This window comes from Hoplias malabaricus, chromosome 7 (genome assembly GCF_029633855.1).
Source record: "Hoplias malabaricus isolate fHopMal1 chromosome 7, fHopMal1.hap1, whole genome shotgun sequence".
Taxonomy (NCBI): Eukaryota; Metazoa; Chordata; class Actinopteri; order Characiformes; family Erythrinidae; genus Hoplias; species Hoplias malabaricus.
The window spans coordinates 25869613-25894961 of NC_089806.1; the positions used below are offsets into that span (position 1 = coordinate 25869613).

Below are 25349 nucleotides of genomic sequence, written 5' to 3' on the forward strand. Positions count from 1 at the left end.
AGAATGATGCGTTTATATCAGTGGCATCAGAATGTCAAGACCCTGGGTTATTACCCATTTATTACAAAAGAAAAAAAATGTCTGGCCACATTGTCCGTATATCAGTAACTCTGTAAGTGTTTTCTGAATGCTTTGATGACAGTGAAAATGCACTAGGCTGCACTTTCACTGTGCTTAGGATAGTCTTGTTTTGTATGTTCTTTACCATGGTACTGTCCCTTTTCTCGGTAAGATTAGCTGTTATCAGTTATCTTTGGATTGTTTGTGTGCCATGTGTCAATGGCTTCAATAAATAAATTCCATGTCTCATCAGTGTCCTCACCAGTGCTTTCTTGTTGTTTGTTGTGGTTATTCAAACACTGCCTTTTACCAGGGAAAGTCATTATTCACCTAAGAACTAATCATCACTTCAGTATAACAGAAATGTATCAAATATGCTTCACAGCCCATGACAACTGGATCAACATATCAGCGTGTACTGATATATGCAATGGACTAGTGCCTGGATGTCTTTGGGAGTTGAACTATTCAACAGAGAACAAGTCTAATACATTCTGATCAACATCTGCGCGACAGAGCAGACATCTGGACAAAACAATCTGCATGATTAAACCAAAGCATGTGTTGTTCGTCCAAAATGAATGAGAAATTGTATTCATGAGGTGCACAAGTAGATGATCTGGAGTTTGTAAAAGTCATTTTGAGAAAATATAATTCTGATCTGAGACATGCTACAAAACGACTGAGAAAAACTGTAAAAGAACCTCTTCACTTTTCCACAACGACATTTTCATGCTTCCTGTGATGATTTTTTTTTATTTAGATAGAGGCTCCAAGATCATGTTCTTCCTGCTTGTAATCACTGTATGTATTTCTTTGCCCTATGAATTTATCTATATTTTAAGTCATTTAACGCCATCAGTCGAACAAGGTGTGCATGTACAATCAAATATGTCTCCATAACGGATACGCATAAAAAGAATGTCTACACTCTGAGAATAATTGACTGAGGTGGTACATCACACCTTTAGATAAGCAAAATAATGGTGCCTTGTTGTATAATATTTGTATATTGTTAAGTTGTTAAGTTGTCTTGATTTCATACAAACAGGTATTGTTTCTGCCACACAGCTCCAGGGTCCTAGGGTTGTGGGGGCCTCATTTATAAAGGGTGCGTACGCACAAAAATGGTTCTGAAACGTGTGTACGTAACATCTCACGCAGAAACTGTGATTTATAAAGAAATACTTTGCTTACAAATGAGCGTATATTTAAGCAAAGTTTGACCTATGCGTAGCCATAACACTTTGCGGAGAGGGCGCAAATTGATGACATCTTGTGGTAAAATAGAGAACTGAAAGTAAACGTGCAAACCATCCTCTGACAGCGTGCATATATCGGTCCACTGGCCTACAAAGGTTGGCACACCACTGACCACTCAGATTACCTCAAACAGATTTTATATTTACAGAGACTTTTATTTTGAAAAACAAATTAATATAAATATTACCAACAACTATGAGAGATATAATGAGTATATGTGATATAAAATAATTATGTTGAAAATGAGCAGGATTAAAATCATTTACTAATCTAATTTATAAAGAAAACGCAAAATAACCTAACGAAGGAAACTTTTGTAAACTGGATTGGGAATTGAAAAGGCTCATATTTTGTCTAAAATTCTGTTTAATCATCGGTGGTCCGCCCAGAAAACGCTGTGCAAAACACCATAGGCCTCCAACTTTGCCCTCAGTGGGCCAACCGTGGTGTCAGTCTATAACGTATAAAGATTCAAAAACGAAGATTAAAGAAGAATTAAGGAAGATTAACACTTTTTAACAACTTTAAAACAACTTTAAAAAATGCAGAAATAAATAATTAAAGTTATGGCTTGCTGTATATTCTACTTTATTTGCAGTATTTTGGCTTGTTTTATTTCACTCTGTATTTTATTAAGTTTTTTTTAATTTAAATTTAATCTATTTTGCGTTATCTCTTTGTATAATAAATTCATTTGCAAATCACTTTTTAACTTGAAAAGTGCCATAAGTACATAATAATAATAATAATAATAATAATAATAACAATAATTATTATAATTAATAATTATATTATAATTATTATAATATAATAATAATTATTACTTAATTAATTAATTAAACTCATAACATAATATATAGTATGATGGGCTGGTAATAGTTGCAGATAATTACAAGTCTAAACAACTGTAACATCACAGGTCTATATAAATAAGCGAAAGGCTGATACATGTCCGTCATAATGGCTATTTTGGCGCTACTAAAACTGACAAATAAGACGACTGCATGTTTTCAGAGATTAGTTTTAATTTTTTATTATTATTGCTAACGATAATGAGCCGATTTAACACCGTTTACTGCTGCAGCCCCATGCTGTCTCTCAACTACCTTGCATTTGACCTCGCCTCTGCCTGAAATTAATACCGCACATTTTCCAAAGTTTCTTTTTGTTGTCTTTCGGTCCTCCGTTCATTTTCCGTGAGGTAGTGGAAACAATGGAGAAGCCCTTATTTAACGCACCCATTTACTCCAGAATTCACAGAGAGTTTTATAAATAAGTGTGGAGTTTCCGTGTTCTCCCCGTGCCTGCGTGGGTTTCCTCCGGGGTCTCCGGTTTCCTCCCACAGTCAAAAAAAGGAGGTTAGGTGAATTGGCTTCTGTAATAACTGTCCTGGTGTGTGAGTGAATGAGTGTGAATGTGTGCCCAGATATGGACTGGCGCTCTATCCTGTGTGAAACCCAAGTGCCTGATGCAGTCCTCCAGGTGGACAGTCGTTGCTGTGCGCGTTTGGCTGCCACTTCTCGTCGGAGAGTGTGTATCGATTGAGTGTTGGATGGGCTGACGTTCTGCGCAGTGTTGATTCTAAAGCGTCCTTGGGTATCTAGAAAGGCGCTATATAAGTGTAACGATAAGTAAGTAAGTCCACAGACACGTTGGTAGGTGGATTGGCTACTCAAAAGTGTCCCTAAGTGGACTCTGGGCTATAGACACTATTCACTGCATTCAAGGAACACCCTAATACCTGCCCATTTGGAGATGCTCTGATCTAGTCATCTTGCCATTCCGATCCTTACACTTGCCAACACATCAACTTTAAAAATTGACTGTTTAATTACTACATAATATATACCCCATCCCTCTACAGGTGCCTCTGTAACAAGGACAAAGTTATTATTTAGTGAGTGTTTCATGTTGTGGGTGATGTGTGTTGTATATATATTTACATTATACACTGTGTATACTGACCAGCTGTACCCTTGCTGTTGAAGTACCAGGGCTTATTTTTTAATTTGCATGGCTCATTAGGATACATCATATAGGTCATTCATGGAAGATTATCATAGCCCTTTCTTCACAATGTCATCATCATATGGGAATGAGTCATCAGATGATATCTTCTTGTGTGGCTTTAGTATTTGTTGTGTGCTGTGTTTGAAGAAGCTGATCAGCATTTCAGTGACCCACATTCCTGTGAGTGGGTGAAACAGGCGTCTGGCTGCTCGATGCTGCTCATTCTGTGCTGACAGTGCTGCAGGGGGACAGAGACTTTAAGATGCTTTATGACTCTGTCATGTAACATAATCAAAGACAACACAGAGGAAGTGAGCTGGTGCCATCATTTGTTGACGACGTGTGCTGAGCTTGCTTGTTTATGGACAATGATTCATTTACTTTAAATGCTAAATCACTACCACTACTACTAATAATAATAATAAATAACAACTTCTAATAATAATAATAATAATAATAATAATAATAATAATAATAATAATAAGAGATTATATAAAAATACAGCATGAAATATAAGGTTTCTGTGATTGATTTATAATTCTAATCATATTACAGATGTAGGTAAATATTTAATATCTTGCCTAAGGACTCTCGTTAGGTACAACATGGTGTTTCTGACCAAAACAGATCCCTTGGATCCCTGGAAACAGATCCCTTTCCCTGCCATACAGAGGGCCGAAGATTATCCACTACTGCCAATACTGCACAGAGCAAACTCAGTTCCCAGACTGTGGAGGTCAGCAGCGTTTTCCAATAAATTACGATAAAAATGTATCATAAAACTGATTGTCATAAACAACCCCTTATCTATTATTTGAAAATAACAAAAAAAGGCCTGTCAATGCATTTACACCTTAGCATTTGCTTGCTCACAAGGTAAAATATATAGTCAAGGAGAGGAATATTAGCAGAAACTATAACTAAAACTATAAAAAATCCCCATAGCCATCAACAAGCGATTTTTGAGAAGTAAAAAATAGACTCCTAGTGTTGTGTTTACTGTAGATGCCAGAGGTGAAGTAGGCCACACAAATTTAAGGTGACAGCTCTGTCAGAACAAAACACTAAGCCTAGGGTAAAGGCAGAGAAAAAAAAGAGTGAACAGGTTAAAGTTAAATCACTGCACTTTGTCTGAGATTCTGGCCCAGTTGCATAAGCAGTGTTTTGGAGAAACAGCATGCAGTTCTGTTCATTTATATGTGCATGTGTGCATTCTGCACTACTTTCATTTAATGACATTGGAACATATTCACCTTCTGAAATGTTATGCCTGTATGTGATGCAGGTGTCATATAAACACATATATACATATATACATAAACATATATACACATTAATGTCATAATAAAATCTGAAGTCTATTGATGGGACATACAGACAAATTAATACAGTCCATTAAATATTTAGAGTTTGTCTAATTTGGGGCCTTAATATATATATTTTTATTTTTGCTGTAAATGCTACCTCTGCACCAAAATATGTGAATCTAATAGATTGGCCAGTGAGTGGGCACTAATGCAGCACTAAAGGAATTTGATTCTCTTGTACCAACACAAAGCATTATATCTATGTTTTAGATATAAAGTCAGAGGCAGTTTCTCATCTGTTATTACATGTTTTGTGTTAGCTGTCCTCTAGTCTTTCATCAGTGGACACAGGATGCTACTCAGTTATGTATTGGTGTATATAAGTGTTAATTAACAGCAAATCCTTTCAGAGGTATTAAAAAGTAATCACTGAGTGAAGGTAATGAGCAATTTCTGACACTACCCAATGCTGGTTTTTATGGGTATATGCTAGATACCATTGCAATGAGCTAGCAGTCATCTAGGAGAAAGCTACCAACCACATGAGAAACGCTTAAGCTGTGCCATCACTCAAGATCTTCTTCAAGAACTATACTCTCTATTATTTTAATTACTTTTATTAATTAGTGTTAGTTTGTGTGAGAAACAAATAGTTAATAAACATATTTACTTATAGTATGTTATATAGAATAAAAAGACTCATTTTAACCAGTCCTTTGGAAAGACCACCTGGCCTTATTTGAATCTGAGACCCCAACACTATGGTTCTGGCTTCAGAACTGACTGGACTGTGTGAACATTGGAAGAATTAAAAAGGACAAATAAGATCCCTTTTTTTCACAAGCTGAAATAATTCTCTGTGGTCTTCAACAAACTGAAAATCAGTGACACGTTTTGGTCAACATACCTAAGGTGACCATGCATCCTCTTTTTTACAGACATTTTTTTTTTCCCGGGACATAAAAATGTCCAAAAAATAAAAAAAAACATAAAAATCACCAAAAAGGTGCAGGATTTTGCTGCAGTCCTTCACCCATTCTCATTTTTGCCCCAAGCCCTTAAACCTTCATTTAAATGTGCACTTGATGAAGTTGCTGTAGGTGTGGAAAAGAGGCAAGAGAAGTGGGACACACTTCACATGCATTTGCTGTATCTTAAGCACAAATCTTTTTTTCAGCATTTGTTTAACTTTACATGAAAACATGTCAAATTTCTATCAGATTTATTATTAGATTATTAATTAAGTTAATTTAATGTTATTACCAGTCAGACCTTGATATGAAAGTATTTCTTTGGTTTATAACTTCTGGTTGATTAAAACAGGGTGCTTGCTTTTCGTAACGTTTAAAAATATCGCTGTTAAAATTTTATCCTGTAATCGTATAAATGTGTCGCTTAAATTTAATTTCAATACAGTGCTCCACTTTTGTAGTTCGGTGTGAATGAAAATAACTGAATTTCCTTAAAGGCGTAGTTCACGATTGTAATAAAAAAACACTATAAAATCCTGATACTTCCTCATCGTTTGCTAACTCTCTGGTGTGTTTGCGTGCTCGAAACTGGTCTAATACAAAGAGCCAGTGGGTGTAAATGAGTAGAAACTTAAACAGGCTTGGTCCGGTATGCTAGCCTTTCTCTCTCTCTGTTCATGGCAGAGGCATCTGGAGTTCTTTAGACAATGGAGAGAATGCCAAATGTTGAAAAGCACAAACTGAAATGAGGATTCCTCTATTCCTGCTCCATAGGTTGGTAATATTTTATTATTTTGCTGTTTTCGTATCACTCAAGGTGGAAATGTCTCCAAACTCAGGAGACAACGAACTGCGTTATTGAAAGTGTTATAAAACTAAACAACTCCAGTTACAAATGAGTATCTGTGGTAATTCAAATAGTGAATAAAAACTTGAAGACAAGTTAGACGTCATCCACCTACAAACAACTGCCCCCCCCCCCCAAAACATATTCCACACTAAAATACACAGAGCTTAGAACTGAATTTCCCCACAATTGCAGACATTCTCTTTATACTGTTTTTTATAGTTTACTTGTTAATTTTGTTTATGGCCAAAAGTTGAATGGAAAGAAATCTGGCCACAAAGTCAATTGTCATTTGTCTTGTTAAATAGACAACCTGCCCCAAATGATTTTTTTGTTTTTTTGAAAAAAGCTAAATATGGTCACCCAAAAATACCATAAGGACCAAACACCACAGCACTTTTCTCCCCCGTTTTAGAATGTTTAGAATGACCCTCTGTTAACTCCAAACACAAGGAGCAGAGACACTCTTCTTGTTCTTTAATCTTGATGTTTTGTTGCTCCTCTTGCCATATTTAATCAGTAGTCTTATTTCTCCCCACGCAGTGTGTTTGTTTTGCTCCATTTAATCTTGTTTTTGTGCTCTCACACAGGTCCAGCATTGTGAATGGAGAGACTCAGACTAGGAGGCAAGATGATTCTTCAGTGCTTGTTATCTACATAAAATGCAGCACAAAATGACTCTGTAGCCCATATTTAAAACTGACTGTGTTGTTTTATTTCACAGTGCGTGGGTTGGTAAGAGGTCCAGAAACCCAAATAAATGTGCTAATGCACTCAAAAGGTGATTTTCTTCTTAATATATCCCCTTGAAGCCATCCCCTCAAATAAGCAACACTTTAATGCAATAGGCTGTTTATCTACTGTTTCTTTAACTGTGTCTGGGGGAGGAAGTACAAAATATGCTACTGTGTATATAAAGTGAAACCCTCAGTGTTCTTTGAATGGGGCAGATTCACTCAGAGGGACGAGCTGAGCATCAACAACAGAACTGATTCTCTGAAGATGAGGCTCTCAGTGGTTAGTAATTACTGTAGTTACTCTGCTATCGTTTGTCTAATGATATGTTACTGGTTAAACAGCCTGTGTCAGAGGTGGAAGGGTAGTTTAGGTTTGTATTGTTACTTTGTTACAATTGAGTAGAATTACAAATGTAGTAACTCAAATATTTCTAAAGCTCTTTAGCAAAGCAATTATTCCATAGAGAACCGCAGACACATAGTTCTTTGGTTAAGTTGTTCTATATGATGGAGAATATTTATGTGCATGCATTTTTAACAAGAAGATCTCAGAATTCACTGTGCAAACTTCAAAAGTAAGTCTTATCCATCTGAAAACATTTGTAGTTAGTCTACGATCACAATATCTGTACGTTTCAGAAGCAGTCTTGTTGGAGTAGATTATTTTAGCTCTGCTCTGACATTTTGTAGCTTAGGGTTAGACTTAGATTTAGGGTTCAAATTAGAGTTAGAGTTAAGTATTAATGAACACACTACTTGAGTATGAGGAATAGACCATCAGTTCTGAGTTCTCTGAAAATCCTTAGTACACTCAGCTGCTCATTTACTGTGGCACCCATTTACTAGACTATGTGCTTTTCATTTTATCTAAAGAGCTTTCACAAGACGAATATAATAATGTGCAGGAGTCTTACACCTAAGATTATTATTATAATTTAAAATAATTTATTTTCTCTATAAGCCTCATACTTTTATATTATTATATATGTTTACTATAAATATAAAAATAAATATTGTAAAAGGATATTTTTCCTAATAAGTAGATGTGTTTGCTAGTGTATGGATTTGGTAAAACTAGGTATTGGATTGTAACCTCAAATAATACTGGGCTGCCATGAGGAGAGATTTGGACAGTGTTAAAATAACGCTGTTTGTTTTTAATTTAATATTAGTGTTTTTTGTTTATTTTTTTTTTTCATCATAATAATTAAAACTAAAAATGTTTCCAAAGCAAGGTGCTTGTGTGGAGGTGTGTGGGAGTATGTGTGTGTATATATATATATATATACATATATATATATATATATATATATATATATATATATATATATATATATATGAATAAACTAAAGATATACAATTTATAAAGATGCTTTTTTTTTTCACTGAGACTTTTTACATGTTATTGAACTTTTTTTCTGTTTTCTTCTTCTTTATGAATTTTTCCATTTTTTTGCATGCTCCTCTCTTCTCTTCTCTTCTCTTCTCTTCTCTTCTCTTCTCTTCTCTTCTCTTCTCTACTCTTCTCTTCTTTTAGTTGTTCAGTGTTGTGCTGGTGCTGGGTTTGGTTGCCATGTGTTTTGAAATAGTCAGCTCTTCGCGGAGTGGACGTAAGGTGAAGAAGGAGGGGAAGTCCAAGGGTCCAGGGTCAGTGGACAAACCTAACCGTGTCTCACGGGGGAAGATGAGAAAAGTTTGGATTAATCTGAATTCTTCTCTAACATACTCACCTGCTAACTCACTGTACTCTCCAAGTCTCTCCATCTCTCCTTGGACATATGTGTAAGTCTGATTAATGTTATTTTAAATGCACCGTGTTTACATGTAGCAGTTCTGGGAGATCTGGTGCAAGAAGACTCATGCCTCATGCCTCATGCCTCATTGCATTATAACATCATCAGACACTATAACCACTAAAGCTGAAGTTACAGTGGATCCATTCAGAATGATTAAAAGTTCAGTACACAGTATTAATGGGTTATTTGTTCTTGTATGCTGCAGTAACAGCCTCTTATCTTCAGAGAATTTTTAGGCAGATGTAACATTTCTGAGAAGAATTGCCAGCGTTCAGTCATGAAAACATTACTGAGAGCAGGCACTGATAGGAAGATCAGTTCTGAACTGTGTAAATAAAAGAACATAATATAAGTCCTGGAGATGAAAAGAGGCATGTGAAATAAGCACAATTAATAACATTAAAATTAATATTGAATACGGTACAATTTGTTTTCCTTAACTAAATTAACTGAACATGTTTTTCTGATAGTGTGCGCACAACCTCCTGTATACAGTGGTGCATTTATATTAAATTAATACAGAATTCGATTAACATACCAATCTGTTCATATCGAAAGCTGATTGGTCCCTTAAGAAATAACAGAATGGATGAATCCATTCCAGACCACCCAACATTGGCTATACATTACATTTTACCTATAAATGTACACAACAAATATAGCACAAATGAATCCAAAACCCCCCACAAAATTAAACCCTATAAACAACCAAAAGAGTAAATTAAACAGACTTATAATTTCAAATACAATGTAAATGCTATGTAAATAGTTATCACAAATACAGAAACAAAGCGTGCACCCACAACACTAAAGAACCAACTAGAGGTGCAGAGGACAACAGATAAACGATTGTTTGAGAGCGTCTGAATATCTGAGAAATGCTGGGAGACTACAGCAGGGTATCACTATAAATACGTTCCTTCAACTTAGTGCTCTTGGTACCGCAAAATCTAGTTTTGCTTTTAGTTAACTGAACCCATAGATACAGAAGTTGTGAATACAGAGGGATGACTGTAAAGCCCTCGGGACTAGGGTTCTCTAGATAAATAACTATCCATGTACCTTTGGGGTGAGTTGGAATGGTGTTTATGATACAACACGAATACCTGACATAAGAAAAGGTCACGTGGTTGAATGCAATCAAATCCCTTCACCAATGTTCCAGCTTCTGGTGAAAGAAGTGAAAATTTCTGGATTTGATATATTATAAAATTAACTTTAGCCATCAATGTGTAGAGCAGGCTTTAAAATCTTGCTGCTGATTCCAGGGCCTCTTATGATGAGTCCCGCCTCCCGGAGAAAATCTTCGAGGCGAAATGTGAGAAAACAGGCTGCATGACCCGAGACGGACATGAGGACACAGGTCTGGAGTCTAGACCCGTCTACTATGAGATTCTGGTGCTCAGGAGAGTGAAAAACAAGAAGAAGAAAAAGGTGTACTCTCTCCGGTTGGAGAAAATGACCATCAGTGTGGGCTGTACATGCACTTTACCCACTGTCTTGCCTCAAAATAGATAGCAATTCTATCTGCTACAGTCAGTTATTGTCTGAATGGGAGCCATGCAGTCTCTATATGCTTTCTGTATCCATAGCTTTCTGTATTTATTGCTGCATAATCAACTATTTTTGTGAAATTACTTGTTGAAAGTATGTTTTACAAAATGTTAAACACAGGCTTGTTTTTGAATGCTTGAAATTTGTTTTCACACCAAAAAATATAAATTATATGACCCACCCTGTGCATGAACTTATTACAAATATTTTGGTAGCACTTTTCAGATAACTGGTTAATTATATGTGCATATTACAATGATTTTATGGTAATGAAGCAAGAAAAGCAGAAAAGAGAATGGGGTTAAGACATAAAGTTCACTGATTCAGGAAATATGGGGCAATGGAAGGTAGTGAAGGATTGGCCAACCCCCAACTCCTCAATTGCAGAATGTTTTCTTTCCCCCTAAAGGAGTGGTCAACTTTTTCTGCCATGCCCACCCCACATCTTTTACTTCCAAGCCCCACTGGAATTTATTTATACATTAATGCAAAGCTTATACAACTACTTATAGAGAAAAAAACAAAACAAAAAGGACCACTCCTTGTTAAACATATTTGCTCCTAATTGCTTCCCTGCACAAAACATTAATTATAAAACAGCTTCCTGAGAGAAAAAGCCTAAAACCTGCACATTTGCTCTGCAAAAATGACACATTTAATCCCCTCATCTCTACAGTGACTGGTAAGAGCTTGCTTTGAGATGTGCCTCGTCATATTTTCTTATTTTCCCTTTGGAAGCTGTGCCCTGAGAAAACTCATCATCTGCTGCACCATTAGTTCTCACAAACAAGAGGCAGCTGTGCTCTGGTGGTTAGGGAACTTGGCTTGTAACGATAAGGTTGCAGGTTCAATCCCGAGAGCTGCCAGATCATGACTGAAGGGCGGTGTCTAGGACTGCCCACTGCTCTGGGCATGTGTGCTCATGCCCCCTAGTGTTCACTAGTTTGTTACTACACAGATTGAGTTAAATGCATAGAGAAACAAATTCCTCTGTGTGCAAGCACAGTGGCCTATAAAGTGATTCTAATCTCTATTCGAAATACTCATTCACATGTGTCTGACATGTTACTTATGTAAAAGGTCAGTTACAGTGTGATGGTCAATGTTAAAGAACATGATAATAACCCAAGCAGGGATTCAAACCCTTCAGTTGCAAATGCATCCTGATAGACCCCTTATAAAGCTCCATATGAGAATTTTAAATATCAAGAGGATCCAGTGCTACACTCTTAAAAGGTAAAAAACATTCCAGAAGGTGGTTCTTTAAAGAGTCACACTGTTATAAAAAACAGTGTGATATATCCTCAATGACACAGCAGTGGTGTTATGGAACATTACACTAGCAAAAGGGGTATAGTTTTACCTTCTTAACAGAACATTGTTTAACAATTAAGTGTACAAATAAATTTTAAAATCTTATTGTGCAGTATTAAAAGTATTAATTGTAATTTTATTTTAAAGGTATAACCTATAAATTAAGTATTAATATGCTATGTTTAAATTATCTAAGCCAAAACTGGCAAGAGCAGAACAAATCAATGCATGTGCCTTGATGGAACTCATAACAAATGCAGTGATGAAAAACTACTACATTTTCAAACTACTTCATTTTTAGGCTATTTTTGATTAATAAGTTGACAGTTGTGATTTTTAAAACTATGTAAAAGTAATCGTAAAATTACAAAACGCATTAACATTAACACTATGTGCACCTTTAGTGAGCAGCAGTGCACCAGTACATACTTTACACCCCTCTGATCGACTGCTGCAGAGAACATTTCTCTAAAGATTACACCTTGTGATCCAGAACACATTATCCAATATCAGTGCTTGACCTCAATATTGCTCTCAAGGATGAATGTTATTAGATCCTAACAGAAAGGTTCCAGCATCTAGTCCAAAGTCTTTCTGGAAGAGTAGGTGTTACTGCAGTACACGTGAGAAACATCTCTATTAATAGCCTTGATTTTAGAAGAAATATTGGCTGAGCAGGTGTCCTGTTCTGTGGGCAGCACCTTTCTGTGGAGGTTAGGCAAGCTGTGTTTGTGCAGTTGGCCATCTGCTTCAGCATTATGTGCCCCTTACAGCAGCCAAATACACAATTCAGAGAGATGTCTAGCTTCTTTGGACTTGGTGTAGCTGTGGTGTGGATCTCATCCTAAAATAGTACTGGTGTTGTTCATAATTGAGAAGAACCGGCTGTTATGCTGACAAATGGATATTATTGAAGAATGTTTTCCTGAGATTTGTCACGGAAGATCTGAGCTTTCTTGTGTAATCATCCGGTCTCCACAAACACTACATGGCCAAACATTTAAGGACATTCATCTTCTGAATTAGATTTTAATCTTTGGACAAGAAACCAGATGATTCAGCCACAAGACCATGAGGTCGTATACAGATGATAGATGATTAGTCTAGGATCATGAATGAAACTCCAGTTCTATATACTAAAGGTATTGGATGCACTGGGCATGATGATATACAGCTCATGTGCAGCTGCCCCCGAACTCAAAATTGAAAATTAACCCAAAAATTTTAAGGGCTGTCTAAAAGCTTTTGGACTTTCAATGCATGGTACTTATGCTACTTGACTGTACTCAGCTCTACTTGCTTTTTTTGCCTATTACCTGGCTCGTTTTTCTAATACATTACCCCCCACCCCCAAAATGTAGCTGGTGACATTGCAAAACACTACCTCTAACTGGAACCACAAGCTTTGTAAACCACAACAACTGTGCTGCTGTGGAGGTAACATTTTTTCAATCATTTTTAAAACAGTAGCACTGTTTTCATTCATTCATTATCTGTAACCGCTTATCCAATTCAGGGTCGCGGTGGGTCCAGAGCCTATCTGGAATCATTGGGCGCAAGGCGGGAATACACCCTGGAGGGGCCGCCAGTCCTTCACAGGGCAACACAGACACACACACACACACACATTCACACCTACGGATACTTTTAGTGTCGCCAATCCACCTACCAGTGTGTGTTTTTGGACTGTGGGAGGAAACCGGAGCTCCCGGAGGAAACCCACGCGGACACGGGGAGAACACACCAACTCCTCACAGACAGTCACCCGGAGCGGGAATCGAACCCACAATCTCCAGGCTGCTGGAGGTGTGTGACTCTGACACTACCTGCTGTGCCACCTTGCTGCCCTAGCACTGTTTTCTCATCGTATATTCGATTGTTGTTGTTGTTTGGGACACATTTATTGGGTTTATTTTTCACATTTATTTTATCTGACGCAGCTCATAGCATTACCCAGAGGTGTTTTGAAGTGGTTCAAATGCTCCTTGGGTCGGTGGCCGACGAAAATCTCCAGCAAAAGCTGAACATGCCACAAGGAAAACTAATCTAGGGCAGAGAGTTCAGTCTAATAAACAAAAAACATGCAAATGCACAACAAGTAAACAACACCTAACTTTTACTTCCAGGATTTTTGTAGTTTTCCAAGCCCATGGTTCCCGTTAGGGATGGGTTTTTATGATGTCACTAGCTCCATTTTGCAGGGGAGATGTGCTAGCATAAAAGTGACCAGCTAAAAGAGAGTCGGGCCAAGCTGATCCCATGCAGAAAGTAGCTGGTTCCAGGTAGCAAATTTGCCTAATGGAAAAGCAAAAATAAAAAAATCAGAGTAGAGCCGTGTCGAGTCAAGTATGTTACAGTGAAGTGTGAAGAAAAGTCACAAAAAGACACAGGGCTCATTTAGTCAAGAGAAGCTTTTACTGATCATGTCAAAACAGACCGTTTAGTTTTCAGGGCAACATACATATGCAGCGAGTGTTAGGTGTGTGTGTGTGTGTGTTGGTAGAGGGCGGGGTGGGGGTGTGGTGATTATATACACACAAACCTCAGCAGTTCACATCAACTCTCACCACTCAATATTACGTCACTTATTTTGCAGGTTTTATACACAAAAACATTATCCTTCTATTGGTCTGCCATTCACAGGACATTAAGGGTTAAACAAAGGGTTAAACACAAGGTCATGCCAAAACAAAGTGCACCGTTTCCCATGAAACATGGGTCCTGTCTCTTTCACTGAGCGCCAGCTCTATGTACAGTACTGTGCAAAAGTCTAAGCACATTGTTTAAAACCTGTGATCTTGATAGCAAGTTTGTTTTGGGCTATAGTGAATATATCTGTAAATAAGTACAAAGAAGCACACATTCCATGAAAAAGTATGGTTCAGTTTTCTCCTCAACTCACACATACATTAATTTACATTTATAATGTCTGACTTACAATATTTAGCAAGTTGCAAATAGTTATGGGTTAAAATAATGTTGCATGGGATAGCACAGTTTTCCTGCCTGAGCTGGAAAACAAACGTAGTCTGCGAAGGATTAAACATAATAGAGCCTTAATATACTGATTAACTGCAAATATCATAGTTCTGCTGTTAATATTTTAATATTGATTTTTTTTTAATGATGTAAGGGAGCGCCCCAGGTAATCATAACATTTCTGTTATTTGAATTGTCCACTGGTGGTGCTGTTTTGGCTAAATCCAGACAAAGTGCTTGTTATGTAACTGAAAGATTTACAGAAAGAGCCCTGTCACAGGAAAATTTTACACATAAGAATAGCAAAAGTAAATCCTGCTGCTTTTAAATTTTAAAGATAGGTTTAGGGTTATGGTTATAGTCAGTGTTCAAAATACCCCCTCTGAATATTTATATACCCCCTTTGTTATTACGAAATATAAATGAACAGTTTTAAATCTATTCATACTCCTACTCAAATTTTAAACAAAAACCATGTCACCGTATCAGCATCGTACATAAGACCCCCTGCCCATGGCACATGCGCTATATCTCTGTTAATAGTAAAACAGAATTTAAAGGCCATGCCATCCTCCTTTTGGATGGTTTTCACCATCAGAGCAATCAGGAGCCAGATAATCGACCAAATTGCTACACTGACCAGCGACAGACCAGCACTGTTATGCTGGCTAAGAAAAATTACAATAGAGGGTAAAACAGGTTCATATAAAATAATATATTTCTCAATTTGAATTTCGGTGTTTATATATCACAAACTCGATAGTGTTAAAGGATACCATAACACTGCAACATGTTTTTTAAGTTTCTTTTTAGGGACACCCAAGAATGATTTTGTAGCTTTCAGGGTGCCCAAAGGGTTAACTGGGGGTGACCTGGTCCCCCCAGGACCCCACACAGTTTGCACCTTGCTTATGTATAGAGGTTTAGGGTTACAATGAAGTTACTGGGAGGCTGCTGTAGAATGAGAGAACAGTACTTACAGGTGCCTAAACGTTTGCACAGTACTGTAAATAATCCAATGTTCCACTGTAAATAATATGTTTACCACTGAAGAAGAAGAAGAAGCCAATAGCTGTGTGCTTTAGGATTGTGCTTGGATTAGCATTATTTGGCTCTGGGAATTCAGCAGTGAACAAGTTAATATCTATAAGCTTCTTTATAATCTTCATTTCCAAATTACCAGTGGTTCATCAAGTCTTACAAAATGCATTGACTCATGAACAACACACATAAAGCTCCTTGCAGAACAATGGCAATGGGAGTGGATCCTATATAAAGGACTGATATTATTTCTCTGATCAATCTGTGAGTACACATGCATCGCTTACACTTTGCTAGATGTTATAGATTTGAGGGAAATAATAAAAGCTTATTATGAGTCTTTGTGAGGTTTGTTTAGAGTTAATAATCTCCAGCCCACTTGCATTAGTTTACTGAAAGGGCGACTATCCCTCTAATATCTCCTTGTTTTTCACCTCCTCACCTTCAGCTCACCTTCTCTGCCCTCCAGAAAATGAACTTTTGGTGCACCTTGCCTTGCCATCCAGACATAAAAACATACAGGAATCTTTTGGTCTCATTTTCATGACAGTATTTCGTTTTTGACACTGTTAAACCCCACAAAGAAAGATTTAGTGTGATTCAAATTGTCATTAGCAATGTCTGCTCCTCTCCACCATCACATCTCTCCATATTCTTCCCTCCTCCTCTCAGGCTCCAGGTCTCATTTCTTCTTTGCTTTCTCTGTTGAATCAAAGCAGTTCTCCTCACCCTGCTCCTCTACCGACAGGCCTCCTCCTTCAGCTCTTTATTCTTCCTCACTTCCTCAGCATGCTTATCCTGAAAGCAAAGGGAAACAGCCCTGGCTTGTTCAGTATGCCTTCACGAATTATCAAGGAATAAAGGAAAGATAGCGATGTTAAAGCACTTTCGTAGTCTGTGCTTGTTAACCATTCATAGAAAGGACCTGATGCCACAGATTCTTTGCTGAAGCTACACTTCCTCCAAGGGCAGCCGGCTCTCCTCAGTGTAAAATATAAAATGAGAGTTAAGTAAGAGAGCTGAGAGTTCATTTTATGCAAAACATGTTCTTATAATTTGTTTTTCTAAACCAAACTCTTTCTAAATCAATAAAACTAGCTTTTGTGAGAGGAATGAGAGTGGTGAGTATTGACTGTATTTAACTGACATAACACAAAATGTTTAAAACTGTGCCGCTAACATCATCAAAACTGAGCTCTTTTTCAACATATTTTATCACACAATCACAGATATTTTCATGTTGAAAGGTACATTCACGCTACACTGCAGAAAGTAAAAGAGGCAGTAAATCAGAGAAGCTCTATATGTCTTGTAACTGTATGTAAGAGTAAACGGTTCTAACTTGTGTTCATCATTAATTATAATCGCAGAATTAAAGGGTTTTTTCTCCTAAAGAGCTGTTTTAGCCATAATAAATCCATTCTAATTAACCACATTTTCTCCACTCTCATGTTATGTATATATAACTATCGGTCAAATATCAGCAACTAAAACAATTATGATTAATTAAGAGTTTTCTTTAATTGTTTGAAAATGAGGGGGGTGGTCAGAAGCAGTAGAAAGTATCAGGCACACCACATATACAGGGCTAGTATAGTTGTGGGTCACAAAATCACTGCAGCAAGAGGGTAATTCCTCCTGGAGTGTAGAATATTAATGTGGGGTTTGCATTCCCTTTACTGCTGTAACACTCTGTGCAATTTCAAGAAGGCTTTGCATTAGAAAATTAGAAAATTAGCGAGGTCAGGCAATGCTGATGTATGATTAGTTCTGGACAACAAACTCACCTCTGAGAACAATGTTCCACTGCTTTACAGAACAGTTTTACACCACTCTGATTGATGTGTGGCGATCAGAGACTCATGCTAGAGTCTCTCATTCCTAATCTGGATGTTATATTCTTTTTTGTGCTCTAACACATAAAATTCAGATAAGGGAGTGTTTGTTAATAAGCTGCTTTTCTGGATCCAACAGGAAAGAGCAGGAAAATCCTAAAAGGTGTAAGACAGGGGCTACTCCAGGACCAGACCCACCACCCAGAGTTTGTATCATTCAGGTAATACCTTCTCCTGAAGCCTCTCCAACATGGCAGCAAGCAGGGCCTCACGGTTCTCCTTGTTGGCCTCCATCTTCTGCTCCAGCTTCTCCTTTGCATTCTTGATGAAGTTGTTGTTTTCCTCGAAGGCCTTCTGGATGACCTCCCTCTCATGCTCCCTCTTCTCCGCCAGGTGCTTCAGTAGCTCTGCCTCCTGGCACTGGATAAAGGCAAAGTGTTGTAAGTCTTTTGGATTTTATAAACATGTGTGTTGGAAATGTGCTGAGAGGTCAAGAAGCAGAGACAGAGAGGGAATGTCTGTGAATTCCAACCTTTCGCCTCTCCTCAGCAGCCTCCAGTTTCTTCTGGATCTCCTCCAGGGAGGGGTCTTTGCGGTGGGGCATGGATGTGTTCAGCTCAGGAACACCATCAAATGAGGGGGGCTTCAGAATGACCTCGAAAGCCTGACCAGACGCTCGCTTGTTTAGCTCAATCACCTCTACGTCTTTGATCTCACACCAGTTGAGGTCCACTGCATCTACAATAGAAGTGTAGCAAAAAATGTTTATTTTGTAGTTCTCCCACAATAAATACTTCCATGTTCCAGCTTTTTTAGGAGAAGTAACTACCTTTTAAAGAGATAAAAAGGACTGAACATGAGCTGTGTGTGTGTGTATACATGTAAGTGAAAGAGGAGGAGGAAGGAGAGCTAATTACATTTAACACATATTTCAGCATTAGAAGTTTACATACTTCTGAGCTCAAAAGTAGCAACGCTGTTAGTAAAACAAAGTAGCAAATATGTCACTACTCTGTAAAGTTACATTAGCTACAGCTTGGCTTCAGATTTCTGAATTCGCAAACTATCCACATTTTTCATGCAAGACATGTTAATTTCTGCACGTCTTACTTTGTTTGAGGCCTATGTGTGAGGAGAGAGTAATGCAGTTTTTCATGATGCTAGTCAGTGGCATCGGCCTTAAGGACCCAGTCCAAATATAAAGTAAATTTCCAACACACTTATAAAATGGTGCTTTGAATACTTGGGATTATTGTGTTGTACCTCAGTGTCACATGAATAAAGCATGTTATATAAATTCAGTCAATTCAAACTCCATTTTGTCCCGTGCATAAAAAAGACCTTGGCAGAGAGAAAAGGGATGACTGTTTATGGTTTATTTATTTATTTCAAATAAAACCCCTCAAATAAATTTTAGTCAAGCTTGAGAGGATTACACTGCACATGATAAAGCTAGAAACTGTTATGGAGTTTTATTGAGCAAATTAATACTGTCGTTTGAGCTTCTTATTATGATGTTTACCTTCAGCCTTGTAGGCCTGCTGGTCCGCAGGGAAGGAGTTGATGCAGGAGCAGAAACGGGACACTAGAGGGAGCTCCCTCAGTTTCTCTAGGTAAGCTGTGGAGAGAAATGTCCTCTAAATAAAAAGCTTACAAAAGAATTATTTCAGTCATTGTTTCAATTTCTAGGTGCAACGATGTAACGACGAGTTAGGTTTATTGAATTTAAACTTAGCACTGAAACCATATTATATGATAGCGATATATAAATTAATTTGAGCTATAAGTTATTTCTATAATATGTTATGTCATGTACCAGTCAGGGTCATTCTGCCAGGACTTGCTTTTCACGTGATATGAAACACCCTGCTGTTTCCTGAGAGAGAGAGAGAGAGAGAGAGAGAGAGAGAGAGAGAGAGAGAGAGAGAGAGAGAGAGATCAAGAACACATCATGACCTTACTTCATCCTCAGTGTTCAGTGAGTGCACACAAGTGTCAGCTTACTCTTGAGAAACGCACTGTCATCATCCAAACCAAAAGAAAAAAAAGTGTTTGAAATAAGTGTTTGGCTCAAACATCACAATCATATCTCCATAGGGAAGGCTGATTGACAGTTTTATTGAAGGGCAATATTTGAAGATGAGATTTCCTATTGCTTTTTTAACTAGCCTAATTATAATACTTACGCTATAATGTTCCATGATAATTTAATTAACACTAATGCTATAAAGATATTATATTCCACTAAACTATTATAATACTTACTTAATTATATACATTACTATTCTATACAAATACTACCCTATACAAAACAGTGTTATAATATACTAATACACTTGTTTCACAGTATTTTTTGAACCTGCTGTGGATGCAGCGCTGACAAAGAATCACTGTGCAACATAGTGCAACATAGGCATCCCACACTCACAGATAGACACCTACCAACATGTAATTTTAGAATTTGGTGGGAAGCCAGAGCACCTGGCGGAAACGCATGCATACACAGGAAAACCTCCTCACAGACAGTGACAGGGATTGAACTAAGGACCCAGAGACTCTGGAGTTGTGTGAAAACGAAGCTAACTGTCACGAGCAGTTTCTGTGACAACCCCTCCAAAATACCCCAAAACCTTAAATACAAAACTAATCTCTTTTTTACCTCATTTTCCAGATATGGAGTTTATGGAACTGGGAAATTGTCAAACATGTTTTAAAAATAATATTAAGTGGGAAATATTGAATGGAATTGTTCATTATTATTCAAGTTATTCAAGGAAGTATAGTTTTTTTTTGTTTGTTTTTTATTGTTAGGGCTGTTTTCCAGTCCTAAATCATGTTCCAATATACAGATTTCACACAGACTAATTTAAAATTACTTACAAAAATATCTCCTGATTTCCATCAACACAGAAATACTTGCAAAAATTCCTGGATGTTTGAAAGATATAAACAACTCAAAACAATACTTCCCCACAAAGTCTGACCTGTGTATAAGTTGCAATATGTCATATGTAATATTAAATTGCAATGTGTAACTTTAAAAAGTTCTTTAACTCTGTATGAGTGTCAGAGATCAGTTCATCAGAAGAATGTTCTTTTGTTCGGCCAAGAGTGAATTAAAATGATTCAATGTAAAAACGTATTTCAAAACCCTTTTCCTATAAATGTAGTGAAATGATAATAATCACATAATCACAGTATAAGAACACTATAATAAATACATTATCACTGATTTCTAAAAGTAAAATAAGCAAAAAATATGAATATGTATATATGCCATGCTTTTACTGAATATCACACTCAATAAATCAATGCTAAAATACTAGCACTACAGTGGGATTTTAAGTTGGCCATCAAACAGATGCTGCCTGTGTGAGAATGACTGCCCCCATTGTAATTTTGCAGTGACACTTGTTGCGGGAACGGTGTGAATTCAGATGAGGAACATGAGGACGTGGCCTCCACAGTGTTTACACAGGGCTGCTGATGGAGGGCCTGAGAGTTTGCTGGAACACAAATAATAATAATAAAAGAAATAATAATATACAAAACCAGGCCATGTCTGAGCTGGGTCCTTTGATATCAGCTGAATATCGGATTACACAGCAGGCATTAGAGCTTAATGAAAACACACGCTGGGACCTTTTTGACATGCAGAGAATATGCCACTCCATTAAAGCCTCAGCAGCCCTGGGTGGCCACCTTAAGTAATTATGGGTAATGGTGACATGTACCCTGTAGAGAGAGACCACTCAGAAAGACCCAATCAATCAAACACACACACAATAATAGGGATTTTCTAAGTCTAAACCTAAACCTGACCCAAACCTTTACCTTAGAACCATAAACAAAGGGTTACATTCTTTATCTCCTGTAACCAGAAATTTAACACATTAAACACCATATTTTACTCTTTGCAGCAGTAAATGAATCACATGACTTGTGTTTATCTACAAAATCACAACCACTGTACAGAGATATCCCACAGTCCAAAAAACACATGTTGGTTGGTGGACGGGCAACTCAATAGTGTCCTTAGGAGTGAATGTGTGTGTGTGTTGCCATGTGAAAGGCTGGCGCCCCCTCAGGGTGTATTCTTGCCTCCCGCCCAATGATTCCAGGTAGGCTCTGGACCCACTGCGACCCTGAACTGGATAAGCGGTTACAGATAATGAATGAATGAATTAATAAATGAACAGAGATAAAGAAAAAAGACAGAGCAAAATACAGAGACCACCCTCAAATGGTCTGAAATCAAAACAGATGTTAATATTGAGGTCTCGGTTGATCAGTACAGTATCTAAGTTTATGGTATTTAATAAAATAAAAGTTTCATAATGTTATTTTTTATTAATACTATAATATCCAAATGTATTTTTTAATATTGATATTTATTATCATACTTATGTCATGTCTCTACCCTTTATCACAGCTTCAGTTATTTTTGGAAGAAATTCTTAGTGAGTTTTCAATTGTTAGGCTGTTGAGCTCTGGGCTCAGAGGTGGTCAGTCAGTTTTTAGTTTGGCTTCTTCAGTGTGTCTCCTTATCCCAGTATTGTTTTCTTCTTGGCAGCTACACACTCTTTCGGACCCATGGAGTTGAGTTGATTTTTATCACACCTAAGCTTGATTTTCTCCACTTTCTCAAAGCTGAAAGCTCTGCTCGTCAGGAGTCTTGCCATTTGAACGTTTGGCCTAGAGGTTTGAAAACTGTATTTGCCTCTCCTTTTCTTCATGCAAGTGAGTGATCTTGAATCTAAATTAATTTTTTATGACATGCAATCCAATGCTTGAATTTATTTAACACACAGTAAAAAATACCACAATGAATATAAATAAATGTAAAATATATGCACAAACACATACGCACCACACTACAGTGAATTAAGCAACCTGATGCTGTACGGAAAAGTCTGTTCATATAAAAACAAGTAATATCTAATCTCTCAGAAGTATCTCCTGTACGATGCAAAACTAGCAATTAATGCCTGCTGTGTTTGGTAAACAAAACACACAAACAAATAAATACTGATCTCTGACATTTGCACAGAACTGCACCCACACACACTAACCCCAGCCAACCTCCCAAACACACCCAGTGCTGCGATCAATGCGCAGTTGCTGCAGACGTGGCTGTTTGTTTACAGTTTGTCAATGGCACAGCAGAGCAGCTACAGTGGCTCTTGTCCCTCAGAGGCTGATTGTGTCAATATAAACTCAGCAGCAGAGGCGAAGTAAATATTTTTTTATTATTATTCAAAGTTGAATTGTGGTAGGTTTTTTGCATTTGGCCCTATTCCATTACTTCCCCAAAATGGCATAGATTCTTGATGTCATCTTTCTGCAGTCAGCCTATCTACCTTATAATCATGGAAAAAAATACCAGTGAAATTTACAACAATACACTTTGCACTGACAGCACATTTAGATCAGTGCAGTTTGCCATTAATTCAATTTAATAGCTTTAATAATTTAATTAATTATTACATGGCCTTAATTATCTGTAATACATATGCAAATATAACTACTAAACACATCTAAGCATCATGAAATCCACTGATTTTTTTGTACATACTTTAAAATATTTTTATGCACAAATAATTGCTGAGAATCTTCTGGAAACTCAGGCTGCCAAGCATTTTTACCCCCTTTTTGGTTTTTTTTTAAACATCAGTTTTCCCATGAAATTACATCATCTGATTAACAGCTCACTCCATTATGTCATATCATGCAGATCCATAAACACAAGCATTTGCTTGTAAAAAAAAAAAACCTATACACAAGCATCAGCACTGACCAATTACCACAGGCCATGGAAGGACACTGAGTTCCTCTAAATGTCTGATGCAGTGATAGTGTCCCAGAGCCTGGGTCTGTGACAGATAAGTGAGAGCATCCACCAAGAACACTCCAAAGCCCTCAGTGCAAATGAAGCATGTTTCAGTGGGGTGTACACTTACCCCTTTCCCTTGGAAATATATGTAGAGCTTATTCTCCTCTCTCTCTTCCTCCCTTTCTTGCTCTTTCTCTCTCTCTCTCTCTCTCTCTCGTTCTCTCTCTCTTGCTCACTCACTGTGTCCGCCGCTCCTCGGATACAGGAGCTCAGCAGCATCGGCAGCAGTACCACTCCTAGAGCATGACATCATATCCCTGCTTTCTCATTGGTGGAGCTTGCATCTGTCCTTCAGAGGATGGAGAGAGAGAGAGGAGAGGTGGAGGAGTGAGAGAGATATATAAGAAATATATATGATGTATACATAGTGAGAGAGAAGGGTGGGGAAGGAGAAAGAAAGAGGGAAGTAGAGGCTCAGATGAATAAAATGGAGAAGGAGGTAAAGAGAGGGGTAAAGGGAAAAAAGTAGAAAGGCAGAAAGCGAAGTAGAGAGATTAGTGTGGGAAGAAAGAAAGAAAGATGGAGATAGAGGCAGGGAGAGACAGGAAAAATTTGGGTGTGTAAAAGTCAGTGTTGTTCTGTGGGGGTCTGTGCCGGTCTGGGGAGGGGGGTTGCCCGATAGAGTTGAATAATTTAATAGAGCTTCAGTGTGGTGCTGGTGAAGAAGGCACACTTTGAATGCAGCCTTTGTTTTCATGTGCTTTCCTTGTATTGTAGAGATCCAGCCAATTCATTTTTATACAAATGGCTAAAACATCCTCTCAACAAAGCTTTGTGGAAGCGGCTGCGTTTGCTGTTATTGCAGGGCTTGTTTAATCTTGTTTGCAATCTCAACACTGTTTTTATCAAATTATTTATTCAATGATTTTTTTTATTTAACAGTATCTTTGATGAGTATGGTGGCCCACAGAATCATAACTCAATAACATTTACCAAGCAAGAATGCAACACAAATACAAACGTGAGAGCATAGCTGTTATCAGGTTTGCTGATGTCTGTAGTTCTTTTCTCAGGTTTATATTTCTTTTCTCAGATTTGTAGTTCTTTTCTTAGGTTAGTAATTCTGTTCTCATATTTGTAGTTCTGTTCACTGGTTTGTAGATCTGTTTTGGTGTTTATAGATCTTTTCTTCGGTTAGTAGTTCTGTTCTCAGATTTGGAGTTCAGTTCTCAGGTTTGTAGTTCAGTTCTCATGTTTGTAGATCTGTTCTTGTGTTTTTAGTTCTGTTATGGTGCTTATAGTTTTTTTTTTAGATATGCAGTTCTGTTCTCAGATTTGTAGTTCTTTTCTGGTGTTTCTATCCTCATGTTTGTAGATCTGTACTCAGTTTTGTAGATCTTTTCATAGGTGTGTAGTTCTGTTCTCAGGTTTGTATTTTCGGGTTTGTGTTCTTCCATATTCCTGTTGAGTTCTCAGATTTTGTTTGCTTTGTAACTGTTGCGATATGTCTCGGCAGGCCACCGTAAACAAATCGCTAGTCTCCCCTCTTTACTAGCTCAATAATGACCAGAGAATGTTTCATAGCTCACCAAGGTCCAAAGCTCAGTGGCTGCAAAATTCTGCATGGCTTCAAAATTTTGCAGTGTCTGATATAATGGGAATTCATTTCAGTTCTGCCTTTATGGCATGGTTTCACTGACTCCAATTTTGGTCCTGGGGTATTCAATGTGCTTTCTGCACCCAGCAATAGACCCAGAGTAATAGAAGCTCATCAATAACAACAAAATTGCTCCCTAAAGAGA

General features: G+C 37.5%; 2 protein-coding genes across 2 annotated transcripts; one reads left to right on the forward strand and one right to left on the reverse strand.

Moving 5' to 3' along the window:
* Positions 1-7413: 7413 nt before the first annotated feature.
* On the forward strand, positions 7414-10692 carry il17a/f3 (interleukin 17a/f3). The gene is made up of 3 exons (XM_066677784.1): positions 7414-7475; positions 8733-8977; positions 10260-10692. Exons 1-3 carry the CDS (start codon positions 7461-7463, stop codon positions 10507-10509), a joined length of 510 nt encoding a protein of 169 aa, XP_066533881.1. The 5' UTR covers positions 7414-7460; the 3' UTR covers positions 10510-10692.
* Positions 10693-14263: 3571 nt separating this feature from the next.
* Positions 14264-23801, reverse strand: stmn4 (stathmin-like 4). The gene is made up of 6 exons (XM_066676692.1): positions 23675-23801; positions 19531-19590; positions 19237-19332; positions 18247-18452; positions 17943-18134; positions 14264-16677 (listed from the first exon to the last, which is right to left on the reverse strand). Exons 2-6 carry the CDS (start codon positions 19541-19543, stop codon positions 16618-16620), a joined length of 567 nt encoding a protein of 188 aa, XP_066532789.1. The 5' UTR covers positions 19544-19590; positions 23675-23801; the 3' UTR covers positions 14264-16617.
* Between the last annotated feature and the right edge of the window lie 1548 nt (positions 23802-25349).